The sequence below is a fragment of the Hemitrygon akajei genome, chromosome 1, assembly GCF_048418815.1.
Source record: "Hemitrygon akajei chromosome 1, sHemAka1.3, whole genome shotgun sequence".
Taxonomy (NCBI): domain Eukaryota; kingdom Metazoa; phylum Chordata; class Chondrichthyes; order Myliobatiformes; family Dasyatidae; genus Hemitrygon; species Hemitrygon akajei.
This window is the reverse complement of record NC_133124.1, coordinates 155050376-155075147: the sequence shown is the minus strand read 5'-3', so window position 1 is coordinate 155075147 and position 24772 is coordinate 155050376. Positions and strand designations below refer to the sequence as shown.

The 24772-nt window shown below is 43.8% G+C and overlaps 1 protein-coding gene across 1 annotated transcript; it reads left to right on the top strand.

The window, feature by feature from the left end:
- Positions 1–210: 210 nt before the first annotated feature.
- LOC140731628 (zinc-binding protein A33-like) lies at positions 211–23826 on the top strand. The gene is made up of 6 exons (XM_073053214.1): positions 211–644; positions 1310–1405; positions 1822–2055; positions 3482–3504; positions 3592–3710; positions 19808–23826. Exons 1-6 carry the CDS (start codon positions 234–236, stop codon positions 20398–20400), a joined length of 1476 nt encoding a protein of 491 aa, XP_072909315.1. The 5' UTR covers positions 211–233; the 3' UTR covers positions 20401–23826.
- Positions 23827–24772: the final 946 nt, after the last annotated feature.

Sequence of the window (24772 nt, the reverse complement as noted above, 5' to 3'; positions counted from 1 at the left end):
TGCAGCCGAGCTTGGTCAGTCCAAGTTTTCATTTCTGTTTCCACCTGTTTAATGTGTTTCTGATCCCACCCTGCAATGGAATTTACCAAGGCTTCTTCCGAGTCAAGACATGCTGTTAAATAATATTCATTCCCTGAGTCTGCAGCGCGTGTAGTGGACAATCGCGGTACTGCAGGGGATCCCCAGCTCGCCGAAACTGAAAGCATTCTGAATCAGGAAGTGCTGGGAGCAGCATGGCTTCGAAACATCAGGTCGAGAGTTTAACCGAGGAGGCAATTTGTCCCATCTGCCTGGATTTCTTCACCGATCCGGTTACACTGGAGTGCGGACACAACTTCTGTCGCTCTTGTATCACACGGCGTTGGGAAACGGAGGAGAGAAACTCCTGCCCGGAATGTAGAGAGGTGTTTGCCGACAGCACCCTCAGGGTCAATCGGGCCTTAGCAAATCTGGCTGAAAAAGCCCGAAATCTAAACCTGAATCCGAAAGGGAAGGAAAGTAAACTTCACTGCGAGGAACATGAGGAAGAACTGAAGCTGTTTTGTGAAACGGACAAGACACTGATCTGTGTGATCTGCAGAGATGCGGAGGAACACACAGAGCACCGCTTCAAGCCGATTAAAGAAGCTGTTAAAATGTGCACGGTAAAACTAAGTCGAATTCATCAACTAAATCTCTGAAGTCCTTCCTACCACCGCACGAGCCTCCATAACCAACATATCATTCTCCGCATCTTTCGCCATCTCCATCAGTATTCTACCACCAAGCAAATCTTTCCCTCGGACATCCCACAGCCACCCCACTCCGACAACTCACTGCTGTCTGTCGGGATCGCTCTCTACTCGCTCCTCTCCACTGATCTCCCTCCTGGCACCGATACCTGCGAGCGGGACAATTGCAACATCTGATTCCTGCACCTCCACCCTCCTCATCAGTTGCATTCCTCCCGTTTCTTCCATGGTCAATTGTCCTCTCGTATTAGATTCCTTTTTCTCCAGCTTTGCCGCTTCCACCTGTCCCCTCTCAGCTTCTCACTTGATCACCCTCCCCCACGTCCCCGCCTCACGTTGTCTCACCCGTCACCTGTCAGCTGGTTCTCACCCCCAACCTTTTTATTCTGGCTTCTGTCCCATTCCTTCCCAGTCCCAATGAAGGGTCTCATCCCGAAATGTCGACTGTTTATTTCCCCTGCGTAGATGCTGCCTGACTCACTGAGTTCCTCGGGCATTTTGTGCGATAATCGGGTTTGATCGCCTGTTCGTTTTGTTCCACTTTTTTAAAAATTTTACCTTCGCACTCTGACTTTCAGGATCAGCTAAAATCTTCCTTAGACTCTCTCACAAAAATGAAATCAGACCTCCAGGAAAAGGAGCAGCAACAGGAAGAGAAGATTTCCGGAGTTCGGGTGAGCTTCCTGAGCGGAATTTCTGCTATTACTGTATAGTTTTGCTCCCTTTAATGCAGAATATAAGAGTATTGCAGATCCAGTGACCTGGGTTCGATCTTGATTCCTGGTGTTGTCTGTGTGGAGTTTGCGTGTTCTCTCTGTGACCACGACAGTTTCAGACACACCCCAGAGACATGCTGGATGAACGGTGAATTACAATCAACCCTGTGAATGTGGGGGAGGTTGAATATGAACCAGGTGAGACTTAATGGGTCAATGAGGGAGAATAGGTTTCAGGAAAATATGAGCGAATGGGGTTGACAGGAATGTCTCAGAACTAGCATGGACGTTAATGGACAGAATGCTCACCTTAACGTCAGCTGGAAATACAGCACAGCAATACAGTAAATTAATCTTCACCTTTCATTCGACAGGAACAGTCCAACAGCGTTCAGACCCACATCACATCCCAGTTTGCCAAATTGCGTCAGGTTATCACTGAAAAAGAGGAGAGCTTACTCGGGGATCTCAGAAAAGAAGAGGAGAAGATTTTAAATCCAATGGAGAAAAATCTTCATGCGATTCAGGAGGATATAAGGCTTATTCAGGAGGAAATCTCAAAATTAAAGGAACAGATGGATCAAAATGACAGTGTGATGTTTCTGAAGGTAAGGGATTATATTTCAATTTGTTCCTGTCAAAGGACACTAAATGAACAGTGGTATATTTGAAATAAACACAGCACAGCAGCCAATTCTAACAAATCAATTGCCACTGCTGGCGACCTCGCACAAGTAGTTATACTTGTATGACTCACCCCCAGCCACTATAATAATGACATTTCAAAATGTCCAAGACATGTATTGGATCCTTTATTAGCAACATACAATCTTGAAGCGATGAAACTTCAGCGTAATTAATCATAAATTAAGTTGCAACAAAGCAGTCAATAAAAAATGTGATATCCGTCTGTCTCCAGTTTAAAACTGCCCAGAATAAAGTACGAATACATAACTTATTCCCCTTGTTTTTTTTACCACGCCCCCACTCACGTGACTAGCTACCATAATAAACAGGGAACACAGAAAACAATACAATACAAACATACGTTGCTCCTACACACAGCATTTTCAAATGGCAGTAAACTGTTTCTCACCAGACAATTGATACAACTATTCAGGGTTGTTGTTTTCCCAAAACTGGATTTCTACAACTTCTGTACATCCCAGGACAGAATGCAATCTTCTCTGAAATGATTTACTCTGATCCTAACACAAAGTTGCTGATTGTGTCCTTAATTACCAGATTAAATATCCTCGAAAGCTCACTTTAACACCCAGTTCCAGTCACAGGCTGTGTGTGTGTCTGGTGCGGTGGGTGTGAGGGTCTCTCTGTCTATTATTGAGAGCAAAGAATGTGACCCATACATCAGACTTGTCCTCCAGATCCGGTTTCCATCAGATTACAGAAACTTTCACTGTCTCTCTACTTTTTCCAGATCAGTTTCACATGGGATTATATCCCATTCTCCATCATAAACAGGCCATTCAGTCCATCTTCTCCTGTCAATTTCTCTGCTTCACAAGCCTCCTCCACACCCAGCAACAGTGCCCCGAACCCCATGGTCCCTCATGTGTTTATCCTGTTTCCCTATTGCATTCAGTCTCTGCCGTTCTGCCTCAACCTCTCCTGTGGCAGTGAGTTCCACATCTTCTTCACTAAATTTCTTATGGGATTTATCAAAATCAATCTGGAATTTCATCTCCCCACAATTCTCCCCATAAATAGATAAATAATTTCTCCACCTGTACACAACCAAATCCATCACTGATCATACATTCTTCCATCTTATCATCCTGACATCATACCCAGATCAAAATGCACACCTATCCGTTTTCCTGTAAGTTTCATCCTCTCAGTAATGGTTTAAGTTCCAGAAACGTTCCCTGTAATTGACCCCATAGTTTTGTATTGTTCATGTGTGTGTGTGACTATGGGATTGGAAATTTTTAACTACTTGTAATGATTTGGATAAAATTCAAGATGTTGACAGTAATTCTAAGTCTATTCATACTTGTGTTTTATTTATTTCAGGCAGAATCTCATCGGAACAGGAGGTAGGACATACTCTTTACTGAAAACCAGTATGAATTTATAAAATAGTTCAAAATTGCAGTTTATAACCAGCTGTTTAATATTTACAGCTTTAATGACAAACTCCAGAATTTGTCAGTGACAGATGAGGCCCAACCGTTTGAAAAGTTCGATCACCCCTATTTGTTGAACACAGTGTTGAGAGAAACACCAGATGCCATTAATCAAGGTAAAATTTACAAAGATTAATTTCTCCTTGCTGAATTAAGTTCTAATTTGAAGCAATGATTGGCTATAATACTGGGGAACTGAAGTTTATTTCACATCAACCCCACTGACTGGGAGGCATCACTGTCACATGGTCAGCTGGAGATGTCAGACCCCTGAACACACCAGCACAGGGTCACAATACAACCAATACATGGGACTGGCAGATGAACCACTGTGTCCTGATCCCAGGCACACTGTACTAACACGCCAAGGCATGAACATAAGAAAATCTGCAGATGCTGAAAATTCAAGCAACACTCACAAAATGCTGGTAGAACTCAGGAGGCCAGGCAGCATCTATAGGAAGAAGTACAGTCGACATTTCAGGCCAAGACCCTTCGTCAGGACTAACTGAAATGTTAGTTAGAACTTAACTGAAACTAACTGAATGCCTTCTCCCTGGTAGGCTCCAGTACAAGCTGCTCTAAGAATCCATCTCGGTGGCACTCCACAAACTCTCTTTCTTGGGGTCCAGTACCAACCTGATTTTCTCAGTCTACCTGCATGTTGAAATCCCCCATTACAACTGTAGCATTACCTTTGCAACATTGCAATTTTAACTCTTGATTCAGCTTGCACCCTATATCCAGGCTACTATTTCGGGGCTTGTATATAACTCCCATTAGGGTCTTCTTGCCCTTACAATTTCTCAGTTCTATCCATACTGGCTCTACATCTCCTGATTCTATGTCACCTCTTGCAAGGGTCTGAATTTCATTCCTCACCAACAGAGCCACCCCACCCCCTCTGCCCACCTGTCTGTCCTTTCGAAAGGACGTATACCCTTGAATATTCATTTCCCAGCCCTGGTCCTCTTGCAACCATGTCTCTGTTATTCCTACAACATCATACTTGCCGATTTCCAACTGAGCTTCACGCTCATCCATGTTATTTCTTATACTTCGTACATTCATATATAATACTTTTAATCCATTACTCGCCTCGCTTCTCTCATCGATCCCTATTGCACTTGGCCATACTCTCCGATCCCTTCCTGAGCGTTCTAATGCTTTAATTCTGTCATCTTCTTAACTTTTCTTATTCTCTCTTTCCCTTTAACTCCATCCTTATATTTCCAGTTCGTCTCCTCTTCCCCCCCCCCCCCCCCCTTATTAGTTTAAAGACACCCGTGTAGCAGTGGCAAACCTGCCTGCCAGAATGCTGGTCCCCCACCTGTTAAGGTGCAACCTGTCTCCTTTGTACAATTCATCCTGACCCCAAAACAGATACCAGTGGTCTAAGAATCTAAATCCCTGCTTCCCACACCAGCTCTTCATCCACACATTCAGATCCCCTATCTCCCTGTTCCTGCCCTCACCAGCACGAGGATCTGGAAGCAAACCGGAGATAAACACGCTGGAGGTTCTGCTTTTCAGCCTTCTTCCGAGTTCTCTGAAGTCACGCTGCAGAATTTCTTTCCTCTCCTTCCTGACTTCATTTGTTCCGACATGCACTACCACTTCCGGCTGTTCACCTTCACCCTTGAGGATGCCCTGCAATCGGTCCATGGTGACCTGGATCCTGACACCAAGGAGGCAACACACCATCCTTAAATCCTGCCTGTTGCCGCAGAAACCCCTTTCTGTACCTCTCACTATGGAGTCCCCTACTACCACGGCTCTTCCTGACGTCCTCGGCTTTCCTTCAGTGCCAATTTTTGACTCGCAGACCTGTCCACCTCTCAGACTGGCAGTGACTTCTGTCCCGACAGCTTCCAAGAGGGTGAACCTGTTTTCAAGTGGCACATCCCCCGGGGTCTCCTGTACTCCCAGCATCCATCCCTTCCTCATTGTCGCCCCCGTTCTCTCCTCTGGTATCTTCGGTGTAATGATCTCACTGTAGGTCCTGTCCAGAAAGCTTTTGTTTTCCCAGATGAACCTGTGGTCATCCAGTTGCCTCTCCAGTGCCCCAACACGGTCCTTCAGGAGCTGAACCTGGACACATTTTTCACAGTTGTAGCAGCCTGAGGCACCATCAGTGTCTCTGACCTCCCACATCAGGCAAGCATCACACTGAATCAGTTTACCTGTCATCTCCTCACCACCTCTCACCCACTCCAACTGTGGCGTAGTCTCCTCCCTCAGCCTCCTCGCCGAAGACTCTCGAGCCAAAGACTCACACTTTTCTCACAAGGCACTTCCCTCGACAAGGGCCACTCCCCTAGAGCAAACCTTGCTTTCGTTGGCTGATAAATTGACTAATTCGTTTCATTTGCCACACCTCTGCCCACTTTGAAGGTATATGTTACAGGCCCGTCCCGACCAGTTTTTAAATCACCTGCTCCTGAAAACAACAAAAAACAGACTCCCAAGAGCTTACCTTCTCAGCCAATCCCCGCACTCACTCCTTCACTTGCCCCACCTCTGCCGATCTTGAAGGTATGTTCTCGCTAAGAGATTTGATAGAGCTGTTGGGGAGGGTTTCAACTAATTTGACGGGGGGTAGGAACTAGAGTGAAGGGACTCAGGATAGGATTGATGGTAAAAAAAAAAGCAGAGATAGCGTGCAGTCAGACTGTCAGGAAGGGTGGGCAGCAGCAAGGACAAAATTTCAGCCAGCAGGGTATCAGTGCTTTAGGAATGCAGAATTAAAATGGGTAGCAAATACAGTACTCAAAGTGTTTTATCTCAATGCACGGAGTATTGAAAATAAGGTGGACGATCTTGTTGCTCTTTGACAGATTGTCAGGTATGATGTGACTATCACGGAATCGTGGCTGAAGGATGGTTGTAGTTGGAGCTGAATGTCCAAGGTTGCACAATGTTTCGGTGGTATAGGAAGGAAGGCAGAGGGGGTGACGTGGCTCTGCTGGTAAATCAGTAGAACGATGTGACGTAGGATCGGAAAATGTTGAATCCTTGTGGGTTGAGTTAAGAAAATGTAAAGGTAAAAAGGACCCTGATGGCAGTTTTATACAGGCATCCCAACAGTAGCTGGGATGTGGATCACAGATTACAACAGGAAATTAGAAAAGGCACATGAAAAGGACAATATTATGATAGTAATGGGCACAGTTTTAAGGTGCTTGGAAGTTGGTACAGAGGAGATGTCAGGGGTAAGTTTTTTTTTTACGCAGAGAGTGGTGAGTTCATGGAATGGGATGTTGGCGACAGTGATGTAGGCGGATACAATACGGTCGTTTAAGAGACATGGAGCTTAGAAAAATAGAGGGCTATGGGAAACCCTAGGTATATTCTAAGGTAAGGACATGTTTGGCACAGCTTCATGGGCCGAAGGGCCTGTATTGTGCTTTCTATGTTCCTATGGGAGATTTCAACATGCGGGTCAATTGGGAAAATCAGGTTGGTTGCAAGAGAGTGAATTTGTTGAATGCTGTGCGATGGCTTTTGAGAGCGGTTTGACGTTGAGACAACTAGGAGAATATGTATTGAACCGGAGGTGATTAGGGAACTTAACATAAAATAACCCTTAGGAGGCAGTGCTCTCAACATGACTGAGTTCAATTTGAAATTTGATAAGGAGAAAGTAAAGTCTGATGTTGTAATATTTCAGAGGAGTAAAAGAAATTACAGTGGTCTGAGAGAGGAGTTGGCCAAAGTAAATCGGAAGGAGATGCTGGCGGGGCTGATAGCAGAGCAGCAATGGTGTGCTTTTCTGGGAAAATGATGAAGGTGCAGGATAGATGTATTCCAAAAATAAATAAATACTCAAGTGGCAAAATAGTACAACTGTGAGTGATGAGGGAAGACAAGGTAATGTAAAAGCAAAAGCAGAGGGCGTACAACAAAGCAAAAATTAGTAGGAAGACAGAGAATTGGGAAGCTTTTTAGTACCACGGGGAGCAACTAAAATTATCATTGAGAGGGGAAAATGAAATATGAAAGCAAGCTAGCAAACATTTTCATAGTGAATAGTGAAAGTTTTTTTCAAGTAAAAAATAGAGATGAGAGTGGATATAGGACTGCTAGAAAATGAGGCAGGATACATAATAACAGGGGACAAAGAGATGGCAGATGAACAAATGAGTAATTTGCATCAGTCTTCACTGTGGAAGACTCTAGAAGTGTGGCAGATGTTGAAGGGGCTGAGGGAAGAGAGGTGAGTGGTTACTAATACAAGGGCAAAGGTGCTCAAAAAGGTGGAAGACCTAAAGCTACACAAGTCACTCGGATCAGATGAACTCATCCCAGTGTTCTGAAAGAGGTAGTGGTAGACATAGTGGAGGCATTAGTAATGGTCTTTTTAAAATCATTGGATTCTAGCATGGTGCCAGAAGACTGGAAACTTGCAAAAGTCACTCCACTCATTTAGTAAGGAGGAAGGCAACAGAAAGGAAATTATAGACCAGTTAGCTTCAACTCAGTGGTTGGGAAGATGTTGGAGTCAATTGATAATTATGAGGTTATGGAATACTTGCTGACATGGGACAAGATAGGACAAAGTCAGTATGGTTTCCTGAAAGGAATATCTTGCCTGACATATCTGTTGGAATTCTTTGAGGAGATTACAAGTAGGCTAGATAAAGGGGATGTAGTGGATATTGCACATTTCGACTTTCAGGAAGCCTTTGACAAAGTGACACACCTGAGGCTGCTTACCAAGTTAAGAGCCATGGTATTATAGAAAAGTTATTGACCTGGTTTGAACATTGGCTGATTGGTAGGAAGCAGTGAGTGGGAATAAAAGGATCCTTTTCGGGTTGGCTGCCATTGACTAGTGGTGTTCCACAGTGGTCAGTGTTGGTACCGCTTCTTATTATGCTGTATATCAATGATTTCACTGGTGGAATAGATGGCTTTATTGCCAAGTTTTCAGATGATACAAAGGTTGGTGGAGTGGCCAGTAGTGTTGAGGAAACAGGTAGGATGCAGAAGGACTTGGATGAGGAGAATGGACAAAAATGTGGTAAATGATATACAGTGGTGGAAAATGCATGGTCATGCACTTTGATAGCAGAAATAATGAGCAGATTTTTTTTAATGGGGAGAAAATCTAAAAATCTGAGATGCAAATGGACTTGGGAGTGCTTGTGCAGAACACCCTGAAGGTTAACTTGAAGGTTGAGTCGGTGGGGAGGAAGGCAAATGCAATGTCAGCAGTCAATTCAAGAGGTCTAGAATACAAGAGCAGGGAAGTGATGCTGAGGCTTTACAAGGCACCGGTGTGGCCTCACCTTGAGTATTGTGAACAGTTTTGGGCTCCTCATCTGAGAAAAGATGTACAGGCATTCGAGAGGGTTCAGAAGATGTTCATAAGGATGATTCTGAGAATGAAAGGGTTATCATAGGAACATTTGATAGCTCTGAGGAATGTTTGATAGCTCTGTGACTGTGCTCGCTGGAATTTAGAAGGATGAGCGGGGATCTCATTGAAAACTTGCGAATGTTGTAAGACCAAGACAGAATAGAAGTTGAAGTGCAGGAGAAGTGCTTCTCCTTACAGATGCTGCCTGAACTGCTGTGTTCCAGCAGCATTTTCTGTGTGTTGATAGAAGTTGCAACGACGTTTCCCATGGTAGGGAAGTCTAGACAAGAGCTTAATAGGTTCTAGATTGAACACGACATCAAAGGTTACGGGGAAAAGGCCGGGGAGTGGGGCTGAACAGGGAAAGAAGGATCAGCCATGATTGAATGACGGAGTAGACTCGATGGGTCAAATGGCCTAATTCTGCTCCTCTGTCTCATGGTTATGAAACCATCAGAACGTGAATCAGAATCAGAATCAGGTTTATTATCTCCGGCATGTGACATGAAATTTGTTAACTTAGCAGCAGTAGTCAATGCAGTACATAATCTAGCAGAAAAAAGGTAATAATAAATAAAATAAAAATAATAATAGTAAATAAGTAAATCAATTACAGTATACATATATTGAATAGATTAAAAAATGTGCAAGAACAGAAATACGGTATATTTTTTAAAAAAGTGTGGTAGTGTCCAAAGCTTCAATGTCCATTTAGGAATTGGATGGCAGAGGGGAAGAAGCTGTTCCTGAGTCGCTGAGTGTGTGCCTTCAGGCTTCTGTACCTCCTACCTGATGGTAACAGTGAGAATAGGGCATGCCCTGGGTGCTGGAGGCCCTTAATAGTGTAAGCTGCCTTTCTGAGACACTGCTCTCTGAAGATGTCCTGGGTACTTTGTAGGCTAGTACCCAAGATGCTGACTAGATTTACAACCTTCTGCAGCTTCTTTTGGTCATGTGCAGTAGCCCCTTCATACCAGACACTGAGGCAGCCTATCAGAATGCTCTCTAGAGTACAACTATAGAAGCATTGTGAGACTGAGCCCAGATGCACCAAATCAGCATTGACATCGGTCAGGGTGACATCTCGGGAGAAGCACGCACCACAACATAACTGGCCTGGCAAAGCTCCTACACACATACGCAAGAAGGACTGGCAGATTGTAGTCAGAGCCTCAGCAATGTATACTGTTATTTCCCTCAGTAACCTGGAAACCATTCTCTTCAGACAGTAATTTATTTATTTAAACAACTCACACATGTCACACATTGTCAGCACACACCAGACAGGTGATGACACACTGTGACATACAAATACTTCAATGTACACACTCTCCTTCAATGTGTACACACACCACACTGATATTTACCACACACAAATACAAAATCAGTGTGGCACACGGTCAAACGGACAGGCACAAATTCGCATTTAGGATTGAAATCTGCCGTCCTTACCCAGTCTGCCTGTTCTGTGGCACTGAGCTGAACCTCTGACGTGACGTCACATCCACAGTTCACAGACAGACTCCAGGGTGAAATTCCTCAAGCGGATGATCTCGGAAGGGTTTGACAGATGTTGAATCCATGGCCCACTTCATCAATCTGCAAGATTAAGATGTCTTCTTGAGCGTGTCCCGTTTGTGTGTGTTTGCCCCATATCCCTTCAACTATTTCCTATCTTTGTACTTGTCTAAAGTTATTTTAAAACGTTTTAATTATACCCGTTTTTACAGCATCTGCTAACAGCGAATTCCCATCTGCCCACCTCCCTCTCTGTGAGTTATCCCATGAACCCCTCATCTTAAACCTGTGCCCTCTGGCTCTGTACTCCCATGTTCTGGGAAAGAGACTCATCTTATCTAAGCCCCTGATGAATTTATATACCTTGATAAGGGTCATCCCTCAACATCCTACACTCCAGGGGATTAGATCCAGCTTACCCACTCTGTCCTTTTGAACCAAGCCCCCAGTCCAAGTAACATCCTCCTGAAGCTTCCTGTCCAGTGTAATGACATCCTCCCCATAGTAGGGGAGCCAGATATGCACACAATACCCCAAGTGTGGTCTGTCATTGACATCAAAGATCTTGTTTCAGCTCACATGGACAGTGTCGAGTAAGCTGATGAATACAGGACTGGTGTGTTGTATTTGAACACACCAGTATATGGAATAAGGTTGATGATGTTGTAGCTCAGGTAGAGATTGGCAGGTACAACATTGTTGGCATCACTGAGTTGTGGCTGAAAGGAAATCCTGGCTTGAAGTTCAACATTCAAGGATACACCTTGTATTCAAAGGACAGGCAGGTAGGCAGAGGGGATGGGGAGGGTCTGTTGGTAAATATATAAAATCAGTGTGGGTAGAGTTCAGAACCTGCAAGGGTAAAAAGACCCTGATCAGAATTATATACAGGCCTCCAAATAGTAGTCAGGGTAAAAAAGGGGGGTACAAATTACACCAGGAAATAGAAAAGGCATGTCAAAAGTGTAAGGTGACAGTAGGAACGGGGGATTTCAACATTCAGGTAGATTGAAAAAAATTGTGTTGTTGCTGCAGCCCAAGAGAGGGAATTTGTAGAACGCCTGTGAGATGGCTTTTTAAACAGCTTCGGGTTGAGCCCAATGGGAGAAAGGCAAGTCTGACTGGGATTTGTATAATGAACAGATATGAGAAGGGAGTTTAAAGTAAAAGAACCTTTAGGAAGCAGTGATCATAAAGTGATAGAATTCAACCCCCATTTTGAGAGGGGGGGGGAGATAAGGTCAAATGTATCAGTATTAGAGTAAAGTTAGTTACAGGGGCATGAAGGAGGAGCTAACCAAAGTAAATTGCAAAGGGACACGAGCAGGGATGATAGCAGAACAGCAAAGATGGGAGTTTGTGGGGCAATTCGGAAGGCAAGGCACAAGCTTGATACATCCAAGAGATGAAGAAGTATTCTCAAGGGAGGATAAAAGCAAAAAAAAAGACATAAAATGTAGCAAAAATTAGCATGAAGTTGGAGGATAGAGAAGGTTTTGATAATGAACAGAAAGCAACTAAAAGGCCACGAGGAGAGAAAAGATGAGATATCAGGGAAAGTTTGCCAAAACAATACACAAGAGGATACAAAAATGTGAAGAGTAAAGGAGAGGTGAGAGTAGACATTGGACCCCTAGAAAATGACACTGGAGAGATCAGAATAGGAGACAGAGAGTTACTTGCTTAGTATTTTGTGTCAATCCTCACTGCTGATGATACTAGCAACACACACAAAATGCTGGTGGAACACAGCAGGCCAGGCAGCATCTGTAAGGAGAAGCACTGTTGACGTTTCGGGCTTTGTCTGGGAAGAAGGGTCTCGGCCCGAAACGTGGACAGTGTTTCTCCTTATAGATGCTGCCTGGCCTGCTGTGTTCCCCCAGCATTTTGTGTGTGTTGTTTGAATTTCCAGCATCTGCAGATTTCCTCGTGTTTGATGATACTAGCTGTGTGTCAGAAATATGAGAGTGACAGGAGACAAAAATGAGTGTTGTTGCTATTACTAAAGGGAAAGTGCATGGGAAGATGAAAGGTCTGAAGGTAGATAAATCACTTGGACCAGATTGACTATACCCAAGTGTTCGGAAAGAGGTCGCTGAAGAGGATGTTGAGGCATTATTAATGATCTTCGAAGAATGACTAGATTCTGGATCATTCAGGACGACGGGAAATTGCAAAGGTCATTTCACTCTTGAGCTTGGTAGATTTAAAGAGGAGCAACACACACAAAATGCTGGAGAATCTCAGCAGGCCAGGAAGCATCAATGGAAAAGAGTAAACAGTTGATGGTTCAGGTTGAAACCCTTCATCAGGACCCGTGCAAATTCATCCCCTGTTCTAATGAGGGGCTGTGGGTGATGGGTTGTGGGAAAGGGGACAAAGGGAGCCACATCCCCCATCTTTGTCCCCCTCCAGCTTCTCGTTACGTCTACACACACAGTTCACCCACGGGCTTTCCAACCCTCCCCCACCTGGTTCTGGTTCAATCTGCTGTTCATCTCTCCCCTACTGCTTCTCATTATCACCTCCTTTATTGTCTCGAACCTTCACACTCCTCCACTTCACACTTCACAGTCACAAATGAATGTGAACATTGAATGAAGGGCCTGTTCCTGTCCTGTACTGTTCTATGTTCTCTGTTCCCTGTTTAGAAGAATGAGAGGAGATCGCAGGGAAGCACAAAATTCTTTCAGGGCTCAGCAGGCAGGATACAGGGACTCCTCCCTGTCTGAGGAGTCAAGGGTCAGGGGTCACTATCTGTTTGGAATTCTCTGCACCGGGGGGGGGGGGGGGGGGGAAGGTGGGGGGGAGTGGGAACTTTGAGGTCTCAGTCACTACATTTAAAGTCACAGAGCCATCGCCATACAGCATAGAAATGTGCCCTTCCACCCATCACCTCTGTGCTGTCCTATTTACCCATCTACATTCATCCCATTGGCCGGCATTAGGTCAGTCTCCTTCTCACAAGATCACAAGACAAAGGAGCAGAAGCAGGCCATTTGGCCCATCGAGTCTGCTCCGCCACTCCACCATGAGCTAAACCTGGGGTGCCCGCACCCCCGGGGGGTGCGAGATGGTATTTCAGGGGGTACGATAAAGAGTGGCTTGTGTGCTTGAGTGACAAGTCACGAGTCATCACTCAGCCAGCTGCCAGTGTGCCTTGAGAAGTGGTAGTAACGTTTGTCCCAAGCACACTCCAGTCTCCTGCTGCCCGAGTCAGCGTTGAGGATTCTCATCAGTGTTACCTGGGAAGTTACACCTCAGAGTTGAGGAGTCTCATCAATTTACTGTTTATAATTTTTTCCTGAATAAATTAGAATCGAATTGCCCAATTTATATTTGCATTTTATGCACTGAGTTAAAAGCTTATCTTTTTAAGTTCAATTTGTTCACCCGCAGTATTGTATGTGGTTCAATTTGTGGTTCAAAAATTAGAAATTAGACTTCTTCATCTTCAAAAGTGATATTGCTTTTGTAGGGGGTGCGAACATTTATCAAACATTTCCTAGGGGTGTGGGGCATAGAAAAGGTTGGGAACCACTGAGCTAAACTATTCTCCCATCTAGTTCCAATTTCCGGCTTTTTCCCAATATCCCTTGATACCCTGACTAATTAGATACCTATCAATCTCCTCCTTAAACACCCTCAAGGATTGGGCCTCCACAGCTGTATGTGGCAAAGAATTCCATAAATCCACTCCCCTCCGGCTAAAAAAAAACTCTCCTCATCTCTGTTTTAAATGGGTATCCTCTAATTCTAAGACTGTGGCCTCTTGTCCTGGACTCACCCACCAAGGGAAACAGCCTTTCCACATCTACTCTGTCCGACCCTTTCAACCTTCGAAATGTTTTTATGAGATCCCTTCTCATTCTTCTATACTCTAATGAATACAGTCCAAGAGCCATCAAACGCTCCTCATATGTTGGCCCCTGCATTCCAGGAATCATCCTCATAAATCTGCTCTGAACTCTCTCCAACATTAGTCCATCCATTCTAAGATAAGGGGCCCAAAACTGCACACAGTATTCCAAATGAGGTCTCACTGGTGTCCCATAGAACCTCATCAACATCTCCTTACTCTTATACACTATTCCTCTTGAAATGAATGCCAACATAGCATTCACTTTCCTTACTGCCGATCCAACCTGGTGGGTAACCTTTAGGATATCCTGCACGTGGACCCATAAGTCCCTTAGCACTTCTGATGTTTTTAATTTTCTCCCCATCTAAATAATAATCTGCCCGATTATTTCTTCTTCCAAAATGTGCAACCGTACATTTGTCAATATTGTATCTCATCTGCCATTTCTTTGCCCACTCTCCTAAACTGACCAAGTCTCTCTGCAACCTTTCCATTTCTTCAACACTTCCTGCTCCTCCACCTATCTCGGTGTCATCTGCAAACTTAGCCACAAAACCATTTAATCCATGATCTAAATCATCGATATACGTTGTAAAAAGAAGCGGCCCTAACACCGTCCCCTGCGGAACACCACTAGAAACCGGCAACCAACCAGAATAGGATCCCTTTATTCCCACCCTTTGCTTTCTGCCTATCAGCCAATGCTCCACCCATTCCAATATCTTTCCTGTAATTCCATTGGCTCACATCTTATTAAGCAACCTCTTATGCGGCACCTTATCGAAGGCCTTTTAAAAATCCAAATACACAACATCCATAGCCTAGCCCTTGTCAATCTTATTTGAGATTATCTCAAAAAATTCCAATAGGTTGGTGAGGCAGGATCTTCCCTTCATGAAATCATGCTGGTTTGGGCCTATCTTGTCATGCACCTCGAGGTATTTCATAACCTCTTCCTTGAGGATCGACTCCAATAACTTTCCAACTACTGATGTCTGACTAATAGATCTGTAATTTTCTTTTTGCTGCCTCCCTCCTTTCTTAAACAACGGAATTACATTTGCAACCTTCCAGTTCTCTGGAACCGTGCCAGAGTCTACTGATTCCTGGAAGATCATTTCCAATGCCTCCACAATCTCCAAAGCCACCTCCTTCAGATCCGATGGGTGCACCTCATCCAGTCCAGGAGACTTATCTATTCTTAGTTCATTTAGCTTCCCAAGCACTTTCTCTCTAGTAATCTTGACTGTACCTAATTTTATTCCCTGAGACCTCTGGCTATCAGGTATGTTGCTAATGTCCACTGTGAAGACTGATGCAAAATATTCATTTAGTTTCTCTGCCATCTCTTTGTTACCCATTATAATTTCTCCAGCATCATTTTCAATCGTCCTATATCTACCCGTGTCACTCTTTTACTCTAAATATATTTTTAAAAAACTTTTAGTATCCATTTTTATGTTAATTGCCAACTTCCTTTCATAATTCATCTTTTCTTTCCTAATGACTTTCTTTGTTTCCTTCTGTAAGTTTTTAAAAGATGTCCAGTCCTCAGTTTTTCCACTAATTTTTGCTTCCTTGTACGCCATCTCTTTTGCTTTTATTTTAGCCTTAACCTCTCTCGTTAGCCACATTTGTACCATTTTTCCATTCATGATTTTCTTTTTTCTTGGAATATATTTTTCCTGCACTTTCCTTATTTCCTGTACTTTTCTATTTCCTGTAAGAATTTCATCCAATTCTGCTCTACTATCCCTCCATCTAGCTTACTTTTCCAATCAACTTGGGCCAGTTCCTCTCTGATACGACTGTAATTTCCTTTGTTCTGCTGAAATATCGACACACCTGATACCAGTTTCTCCTTTTCAAATTTGAAACTGAAATCAATCATATTATCATCACTACTTCCAAGGGGTTCCATTACCTCCAGCTCCCTAATGGCCTCAGGTTCATTACACAGCACCCAATCCAAAACAGCTGATCCCCTGGTGGGCTTATGGACAAGCTGCTCCAGAAAGCCATCCTGTAGGCATTCTACAAACTCCCTCTCCTGAGATCCAGTACCTTCTGTTATGATCCAGCATCAATGAATATATGACTGAGACAGGTTTTTTATAACAAATAAAACATTTATTAAACACTGCTAAAAAAAACCCAAAAGTAAACAAACGACTAACTTAACCGGAAGTCAGCTGCGATACGGCAGCTCGAACAGTTCTTAAAGTGAGAAATGCGAACTCAGTTCTTTAAAGTAGTATTGCAAAGACAGTTCTTAGAAGTTGTAATGCGAAAGTCCAAAATTTACACAGTCGCTTGGCAGAGACTTTCCTTGAAATAATTTAAGTTCTCCTTCGTGGTGTTAATGCTTATCCCAGTCGAAGTATGCTTTGATCAAAGGATTTACGATGAATAAAATGAAACGGCTTAAAGGCACTGACCTTTCCTTGGCGAAACTCTGCACCCAGCCCTTTCTGCTCTTACAGCAGGGACTGACATGGGCTCAGCTGACGAATTCCTTCCGAATGAGGATCAAACAAGGTCGAACCTGTTTCACCGTCGAAATCAACTTTCCTTGATCCTTTAGCTTCTCGAACTTCGACGAATCATCACTCTCCGACTGCTGAACTGGCAGTACTTTAGCAAAACTGCCAGCAATAACCTTGGAGACTTAAGACAGAAAGTAAAACTCCCCTTTTAAATGAAACTGCATCACAACATCGAAATACGCAACGAAACGGGAATATCTGGCGAATTCAACCACGGACTGCCCCACCTCACAGGGAGGGGTTCTCCTTTTATACCCTATTGAAAAAAAACTTATCACATGACCTCTTACTGGCGGGAAAATGACATCACTCCACCACCAGAAGACCATTACCTCATGCCCAGCATAGCCGCAATTACATCATGGTCACGTGACAGGTACAAGATACCCACGGGTACATAACACTTCCTGACTTTCCCAATCCACTTTCATATTAAAATCCCACATAATTATCTTGACATTTTCCCACTGACAAGCTTTTTCTATATCCAGCTGTAACTTGTAGTCCACATCCAGCTGCTGTTTGGAGGCCTGTGTATAACTACTATTAGTGTCTTTTTACCCTTGCCATTTCTTAACACGACCCATAGGGATTCTACCTATTCTGATCCTATGTCCGTTCTTTCCAGTGATTTGATATCATTGCTTACCATCAGGGTCACGCCACCCCCTTTACCTACCTTCCTATCTTTCCTATACACTGTGCATCCTTGAACATTCAGCTCCCAATCACATCCATCATTTAGCCATGACTCAGTGATGGCCACAATGTCATATCTTTTAACCTGTAGCTGTACAACAAGGTCATCCACCTTATTTCTAATGCTGCGGGCATTTAAGTACAGTACATTTAGATCTGTATCTGTTATTGATTTTGCTATATTTCTATCGCACAGCAAATTACCCTGTCTATTCACCGGCCTGTCCTTCTTGCCATCTTTGCTGCACAGTATCTTTGACTTATTTCTATTTTCCTCTTCCTCGGATCTAACACCCTGGTTTCCTTCCCCTTGGCAGCTTAGTTTAAACCCTTCCTCACAGCTATATTACACAATCCTGCCAGGATATTAGTACCCTTTGAGTTCAGGTGTAACCCATCGTTTTTGTATAAGTCATGCCTCCCCCAAAATAGATCCCAATGATCCAAGAATTTGAAGCCCTGTCCCCTGCACCAGTTACTTAGGCACACGTTCATCTGCTTAATTCTGCTATTCTTACCTTCGTTAGCCCGTGGCTCAGGCTGTAATCCTGAGATTATTTCTCTGGAGGTCCGGCTTTTCAGTTTTCTTCCTAGCTCCCAGTAATCTTCCTTCAGGATGGCCTCTCTTTTTCTGTCTATGTCATTGGTATCAACATGTACCAAGACTTCTGGCTGCTTGCCCTCTCTCCTCAGAATACTCTGGACCCGATCTGAGACATCCCGTACCCTGGCACCCGGGAGGCAACACACCATCCGGGTATCTTGTCCGGCTCACAGAATCTCTTGTCTGTTCCCCTCACTATGGAATCCACTATAACTACTACATTTCTCCTTGCTCTCTTGATCACGGCACAGGGCAGAGTGCCAGAGTCCCGTTCGCTGTGGTCTTCCTCCGTCAGGTCACCCTCTCCAACAGTATCGAAAATGATATATTGATTTCTGAGGGGGACTGTCACAGAGGTGCTGTCCACTATCTCTCTGTAGGTATTATCAATCACCTCCTCACTTTCCCTCATTAGCTGGAGGTCATCGTTGCAGCTCCAGATCCCTAACACGGTCCTTAAGGAGCCTCATCTCAATGCACCGGGTGCAGATGTAATCCCTGGGAGTCTCCCAGGGTCTCCACATCTGGCACTCCAAGCACAACAGTAATCCTAGATACATACCTCTAATGCTACTATTATTACTAAATAAATAAACCTGTAACTTACCCCCTTACTACAAGACTCAACGGTCGCAGGAAGCCTTTTCCCGTTTCTGCCTAAGCCCGTTGAGCCAAAGCTCTATCACTCTGCACCCTCTGACTCCGCTGCCCACTGGATATGGCAGTGTTCTTTTTAAACCTTCCGCGGTCTGAGGTCACGCGCCCGTGCAGTCGAGCCTCTTTTATCCCAAGCAGTTAAAAAAAACTGAATTTTCCTGAAAAATGGTGACTTACTCCGCTGCCAACTTGCTGTGAATCTGTGTCTTGCCTGTTGATGTGTCTGTCCAAGGGTCTCTTAAACACAGAGGACTGGAGGCCTGTGACCTGCAGAGGTCGGTGCTGGGGCCAGGGTTGTTTGATAATCATATTAATGATTTGGATGAGAATGTAGGTGACATAGTTAGTAGGTTTGTGGGTGACACTGAAATTCATGGTATAGTGGACAGCGAAGAGGGTTATCTAAGTTCACAATGGGCCCTTGATCAACTGTAGAGTTGGGTACAGTGAGAATGTTTTTAAATACATCTTGCCAGGTAAGTGGATAAGAAAGGTGGAAAGGAATAATGGGCAAATGGGACTAGCTCATCACAGCAAGTTGGTCGGCATGAACAAGTTGGGCCGAAGAGCCTCTGTGACCTCCTGTTTAAATCCATTCACCTGCCCCCTTCCCATCTGAATCCGCCCCTTTCCCGCACTCACTTCTGCTGTCTATCTCCCCAATTTATTTCTATTCTTGAGCGAAGACGTCTACCTGAAATGTAGACTGTTTATCTCTCTCCACACATGCTGCCTGACCCACTGAGTTGAAGTGTCTTTTTGTGTGTGTTGATTGGGAAAACTCCACTCTCTGTCCAGCAGAAAAACCGCGGGGGAGATATTAGTTGTCCATCGGCCGCAGTTGGGTAAAACCCCAGAAACAGTTCCTGTCGGCCAATGACTGTGCCTGAGGCCAAGTGTCCTTTCATTGCCGGAGTCTCCTTCTGATCCCCGGGGACTCTCTAATTCTCTGCTTCTCCCCCCAGTCTCTGTCACCCTGGATGAGGAAACAGCGCATACACAGCTCGAGGTGTCTGTGGATCGGAAGAGTGTGAGATGGACCGGGACCCAGAGGGATCTCCTTGATACCGGGAAAAGATTCACAGACTGGCCTTGTGTGCTGGGATCGGAGGGATTCACATCGGGGATACATTACTGGGAGGTGGAGGTGACAGGGAATCAGGTCTGGTGTCTGGGAGTCGCTGCTGAGTCTGTGGAGAGGAAGGGAGAGGTCAGACCGAGTCCGGAGACCGGATTCTGGATCATCAAGCGGTATTATGAAACGACCCAGCAGAATAATCTGGGGGGAAGGAATTCTGGCATGGTCAGTCAGAATTATGATGTGTTCAGTGTACACACCTCCTCTGAGTACCGTCTCCCTACCAATTCCATCCCTGGGAGGTTGGGAGTTTATCTCAGTTACGAGTCCGGGAAAGTTTCATTTTACAACGCAGAGACCAAGTCCCATCTCTACACCTTCACTGGGAATAAATTCATGGGGAAACTTTATCCTTTCTTCCGGATTTGGGAAGGAAATCAGTGGCTGAAAATCTGCTCCGGTTCCGCTCGGGGTCTGTAAATGAGTCTTGGAAAGACCATAAGACAGGAACCGAATCAGGCCATTCAGCCCATCGACTCCACTCCGCCATTCCATTATGGCTGATCCCAGAGCCACTCAACCCCGTACACCTGCCTCCTCGCCGTATTCTTTGATGGGCTGATCGATCAGGAAACTATCAACTTCCACCTTAAATAAACCCCCAGGCTTGGCCTCCACCACAGACTGTGGCAGGGCATTCCACAAATTCACCACTCTTGTTAAAAATATTCCTCCTTCCCTCTGTTCAAAAAAATCTCACCTCAATTTTGAGGTTGTGCTATCTGGTTCTGGATACCTCCACCACAGGAAACATCCTCTCCACATCCACCCTATCTAGCCTTTTCAACACTTGATAGGTTTCAGTGAAATCCCCATGCATTCCTCATGTTAACCCATTCATTCCCAGAATCGTCCTCGTGAAACTCCTCTGAATTCTCTCCAATGATAACACATCTTTTCTGAGATATGGAACCCAAAATTGTTGCAATACTCCAGGTGCACCCTGAGTAGTGTCTTCGAAATCCTCAGCATCATCTCCTTGCTGTTATATTCTATTCCCATTGAATTTACCATCTTTACCACAGACACAACCTGTAAATTAACCATCTGGGAGTCTTGCACGAGGACTCCTAAGTCCCCCTGCACCCCTGCTGACTTTTGAATTTTCTCCCCATTTAGATAATAGTCTGTATTGTTGTTCCTTTTACTAAAATGCACTATCATACATTTCCCAACACGCTATTCCATCTGCCACTTTTTTAACCATTTTTCCAATTTGTCTAATTCCTGCTGCAATCGCGTTGCTTCCTCAGTACTACAGTACCTACCTCTCCACCTATCTTCATAACATCCCCAAACTTTGCCACAAAGCTATCAATTCCATGACCCAAATCATTGAAATGTGATAAGCAGCAATCCCAATACTGACTCCTGAGGAACACTACTAGTCACTGGCAGCAAAGCAGAAAAGGCCACCTTTATTCCCACTCGCTGCCTCCTGCCTGTCAGCCATTCCTCTACCTATACCAGTATCTTTACAGTAATGCCATAAGATTTAATCTTGTTTGGCAGCCTCATGTGTGGTACCTTATCAAAATCCAAGTGAATGACATCCACTGCCTCTCCTTTGTCCACCCTGCTTGTTACTTCCTTGAAGAACTCAAACAGATTTTTCAGGCATGATTTCCCTTGACAGAAACCATGCTGACTTTGACTTCTTTGATCATTGGTCTCCAAGTACCCCAAAACCCCATCCTTAATAGTAGACTCCATTTTCCCAACCACAAAGGTTAGGCTAACTGGCCTATAATTTCCTTTTTTTGTTTCCTCTCTTCTTAAAGAGAATTTCAGTTTTCCAGTTCTCCAAGACCATCCCAGAATCAAGTGATTCTTGAAAGATTGTGACCAATGCATCTGCTATTTCTTCAGCAGCCTCTCTCAGGACTCTGTGATGTAGTCTATCTGGTCCAGGTGACTTGTCCACCTTTAAAAATTTGAGTTTGTCTAGCACTTTTTCCCTTGTAATGGCAAAACCACTCACTCCTGCTGTGTCCAAAGTGAAGACTGATGCATAGTACTCATTAATTTCATCTGCCAATTCTTTGTCCCCCATTTCTACCTCACCAGCATCATTTTCCAGTAGTCCGATATCAACTCTCATCTCCCTTTCACTCTTTATGTAACTGAAAAAAAACTTTTAGCGTCCTGTCTTATATTATTGGCTAGTTTGCCCTCATATTTCATCTTTACCATCTTATGGCATTTTCTGTTATCTTTTGTTGGATTTTAAAAGCATCCCAACAGTCTAACATCCCACTGACTTTTGCTACCTTATATGCTCTTTCTCAGGACTCTGGGATGTAGTCCATCTGGCTCAGGTGACTTATCCATCTCAAGACCTTTGAGTTTGCATGGCACTATTTCCTTTGTAATAGCAAAGGCAATCACTCCTGCTCTGTCTTCCTCAGTGAACACTGATGAAAATTGTTCAATAAGTTCATCTCCCATTTCTTTGTCCCCATTACTACCAAACCAGCATCATTTCCCTCTCATCTCCCTTGCATGCTGAAAAAAACTTTTAGTATCCTGTTTTATATTATTGTCTAGTTTGCCGTCATATTTCATCTCATCCATTCTTATCACTTCTTTAGTTGCCTTTTGTTGGATTTGAAAAGCTTTCAAATCATCAAACTTCCCACTCACTTTATGCCCTTTCCTTAGCTTTCATGCAGCCCTTAACTTCCCTTGTCAGCCACGGTTGCCTACCCCTGCCATTTGAGAACTTCTGTGGGATATATCTACCTTGCGAAATATTCCCAGATACTCCAGCCACATCTGATCAGCTGTCATCCTTGCAGTATCCTCCTCCATTTCACCTGGGCAAGCTCCTCTCTCATGCCTCTGTAATTCCCTTTATTCCATTGCGAGACTGATACATGTGACTTAGGCTTATCCCTCTCCTTGCAGTATGTATTCAATTATATTATGATCACTGTCTCTGATGGGTTCCTTTACTTTAAGCTCCCTAATAAGATCAGGGTTATTACACAACACCTACTCTAAGACGGCCTTTCCCAGAGTAAGCCCAAACACAAGCTGCTCTAAAAAGCCGTCTCATGGGATTCAACAAATTCCCTCTCTTGCGATCCAACACTTACCTGATTTTCCCAATCCCCTTGCATATTGAAATCCTCATGATACAATTGTGACATTACCCTTATCACATGCCTTTTCCCGGTCAATACTGTGAATTCAATTAAAGTCACTGCCATAACTTAATAAAGTTTTTACATGAAAATCATCTACTTCCCAAAGATTGTCCTGAGGCCTGCATTTGATTTCTTTCAGCCTTATATGCTTCACACTGAAATAGTCTGTGTGTAACTGTTTCATAATGACAAAATGTATACGACACAGAATGATGTTTTCCAACTAGGTACAAGGCAGAATTAGGCATAGTCTGGGCAATTCTAAGTCGTGTCAAAATAATTCCTTCCCTTCTTGTTTTAACCCCTTCTTCGAAAAACACAATACGTTTATAAACGTTGCCTGGGCAGGGCGAAAAGCATTATCAAGGATGCATCTCACCCTAACCTTGGACTTTTTACTCTCCTGCCATCCAGTTAGCACTACTGGAGCCTCCACTCCCGCACCAGCAGGCACAGGAAGAGCTTCTTCCCTGAGGCTGTGACCCTGCTAATCCTCACATCACAGCGCTAAGCAGTATTGAACCCATATTGTACTGTCTCAGTACTTTTATATTTGTATGCTGCAGAACTTACTTTTTATTCGCAGTTATTTTGTAAATAATACTATTCTTTTGCACTTCTGGTTAGATGCTAATTGCATTTCATTGGCTTTGTATCTGTACTCGACACAGTGACAATAAAGTTGAATCTAAACTAATCTAATCTATGTATTCTGTAAAGGTGTCCATTCTCCTACACATTTTGCCATAAGCCCCTAATTCTTAACACTACCAAACCCTCAGCTTTTGATGTGTTAAGTGGAAGGTCTATATCCACAGTTGAATACTTAACAGCGTTTGTTGCTAAACAGTTGACCCCATCATTTCCCTCAACAGTGCGATGTGCAGGTCCCATAAGGTGCAGACATATAAACCAAACTTTGTATATGAAACACCGTTAGATGAGTTTCCCTCAGTAAATCTGACCTACTGCTAGAAAGACCCATTTTAAGACTCATTAAATCTCAAAAGGATTCTGAACAAATTACAAGTTTGCAAGGGCCAATTTCCTGCACCCACTGTAACCCTAAAATGATGACAATGAATTCTGCTTTGTTTATTGATAAAAGGCCAGAAAATAATTTCTTCATCATTATCTGCAATTCAGGAACAAAAAAAAAAGCCATGCCAACATTCCCAGTTAAATTATCTTTTAATCCATCTGTAAAAATGGTTACCGTATCATAATAACTTTCATTAGTATACTGATGAACCAACAGACTCTCAGGCAGAACCAAATCCAATCGTGTAACCTAAAATCAACTGAAGTCATTGGAAAAAACAAGGTGGGGTGACTGAGAAAGCTACAGTGGGACATATTGTATCATCCAATCCAGCCATACTCCCAGCGAGATAAGAACCCAGCCAACTAAAACAGAAATCCTGCATCTTGTGATGTTCCCAACAGTCCTCTCACACACCTTTAACAGGATGATCATTTTGTTGCCCCACAAATTAATCCAGTATGTTAAAATCAACTTCAACCTCTGTCATTATGAGGGAAATTTTCCTATTTGAATCAGTAAAGCCAAAACAGGAGACGACCTTACTGCACCACAACACCACCTTAAAGCCTGTGCTTGTATCACATCCAAACATACTGAA

Coding starts and splice junctions, on each gene's coding strand:
- LOC140731628 (XM_073053214.1), top strand. CDS start 234: ATGGCTTCGAAACATCAGGTCGAGAGTTTAACCGAGGAGGCAATTTGT. Junction 1,406..1,821: donor AGAAGATTTCCGGAGTTCGG/GTGAGCTTCCTG, acceptor TTCATTCGACAG/GAACAGTCCAACAGCGTTCA. Junction 3,711..19,807: donor ACCAGATGCCATTAATCAAG/GTAAAATTTACA, acceptor TTCTCCCCCCAG/TCTCTGTCACCCTGGATGAG.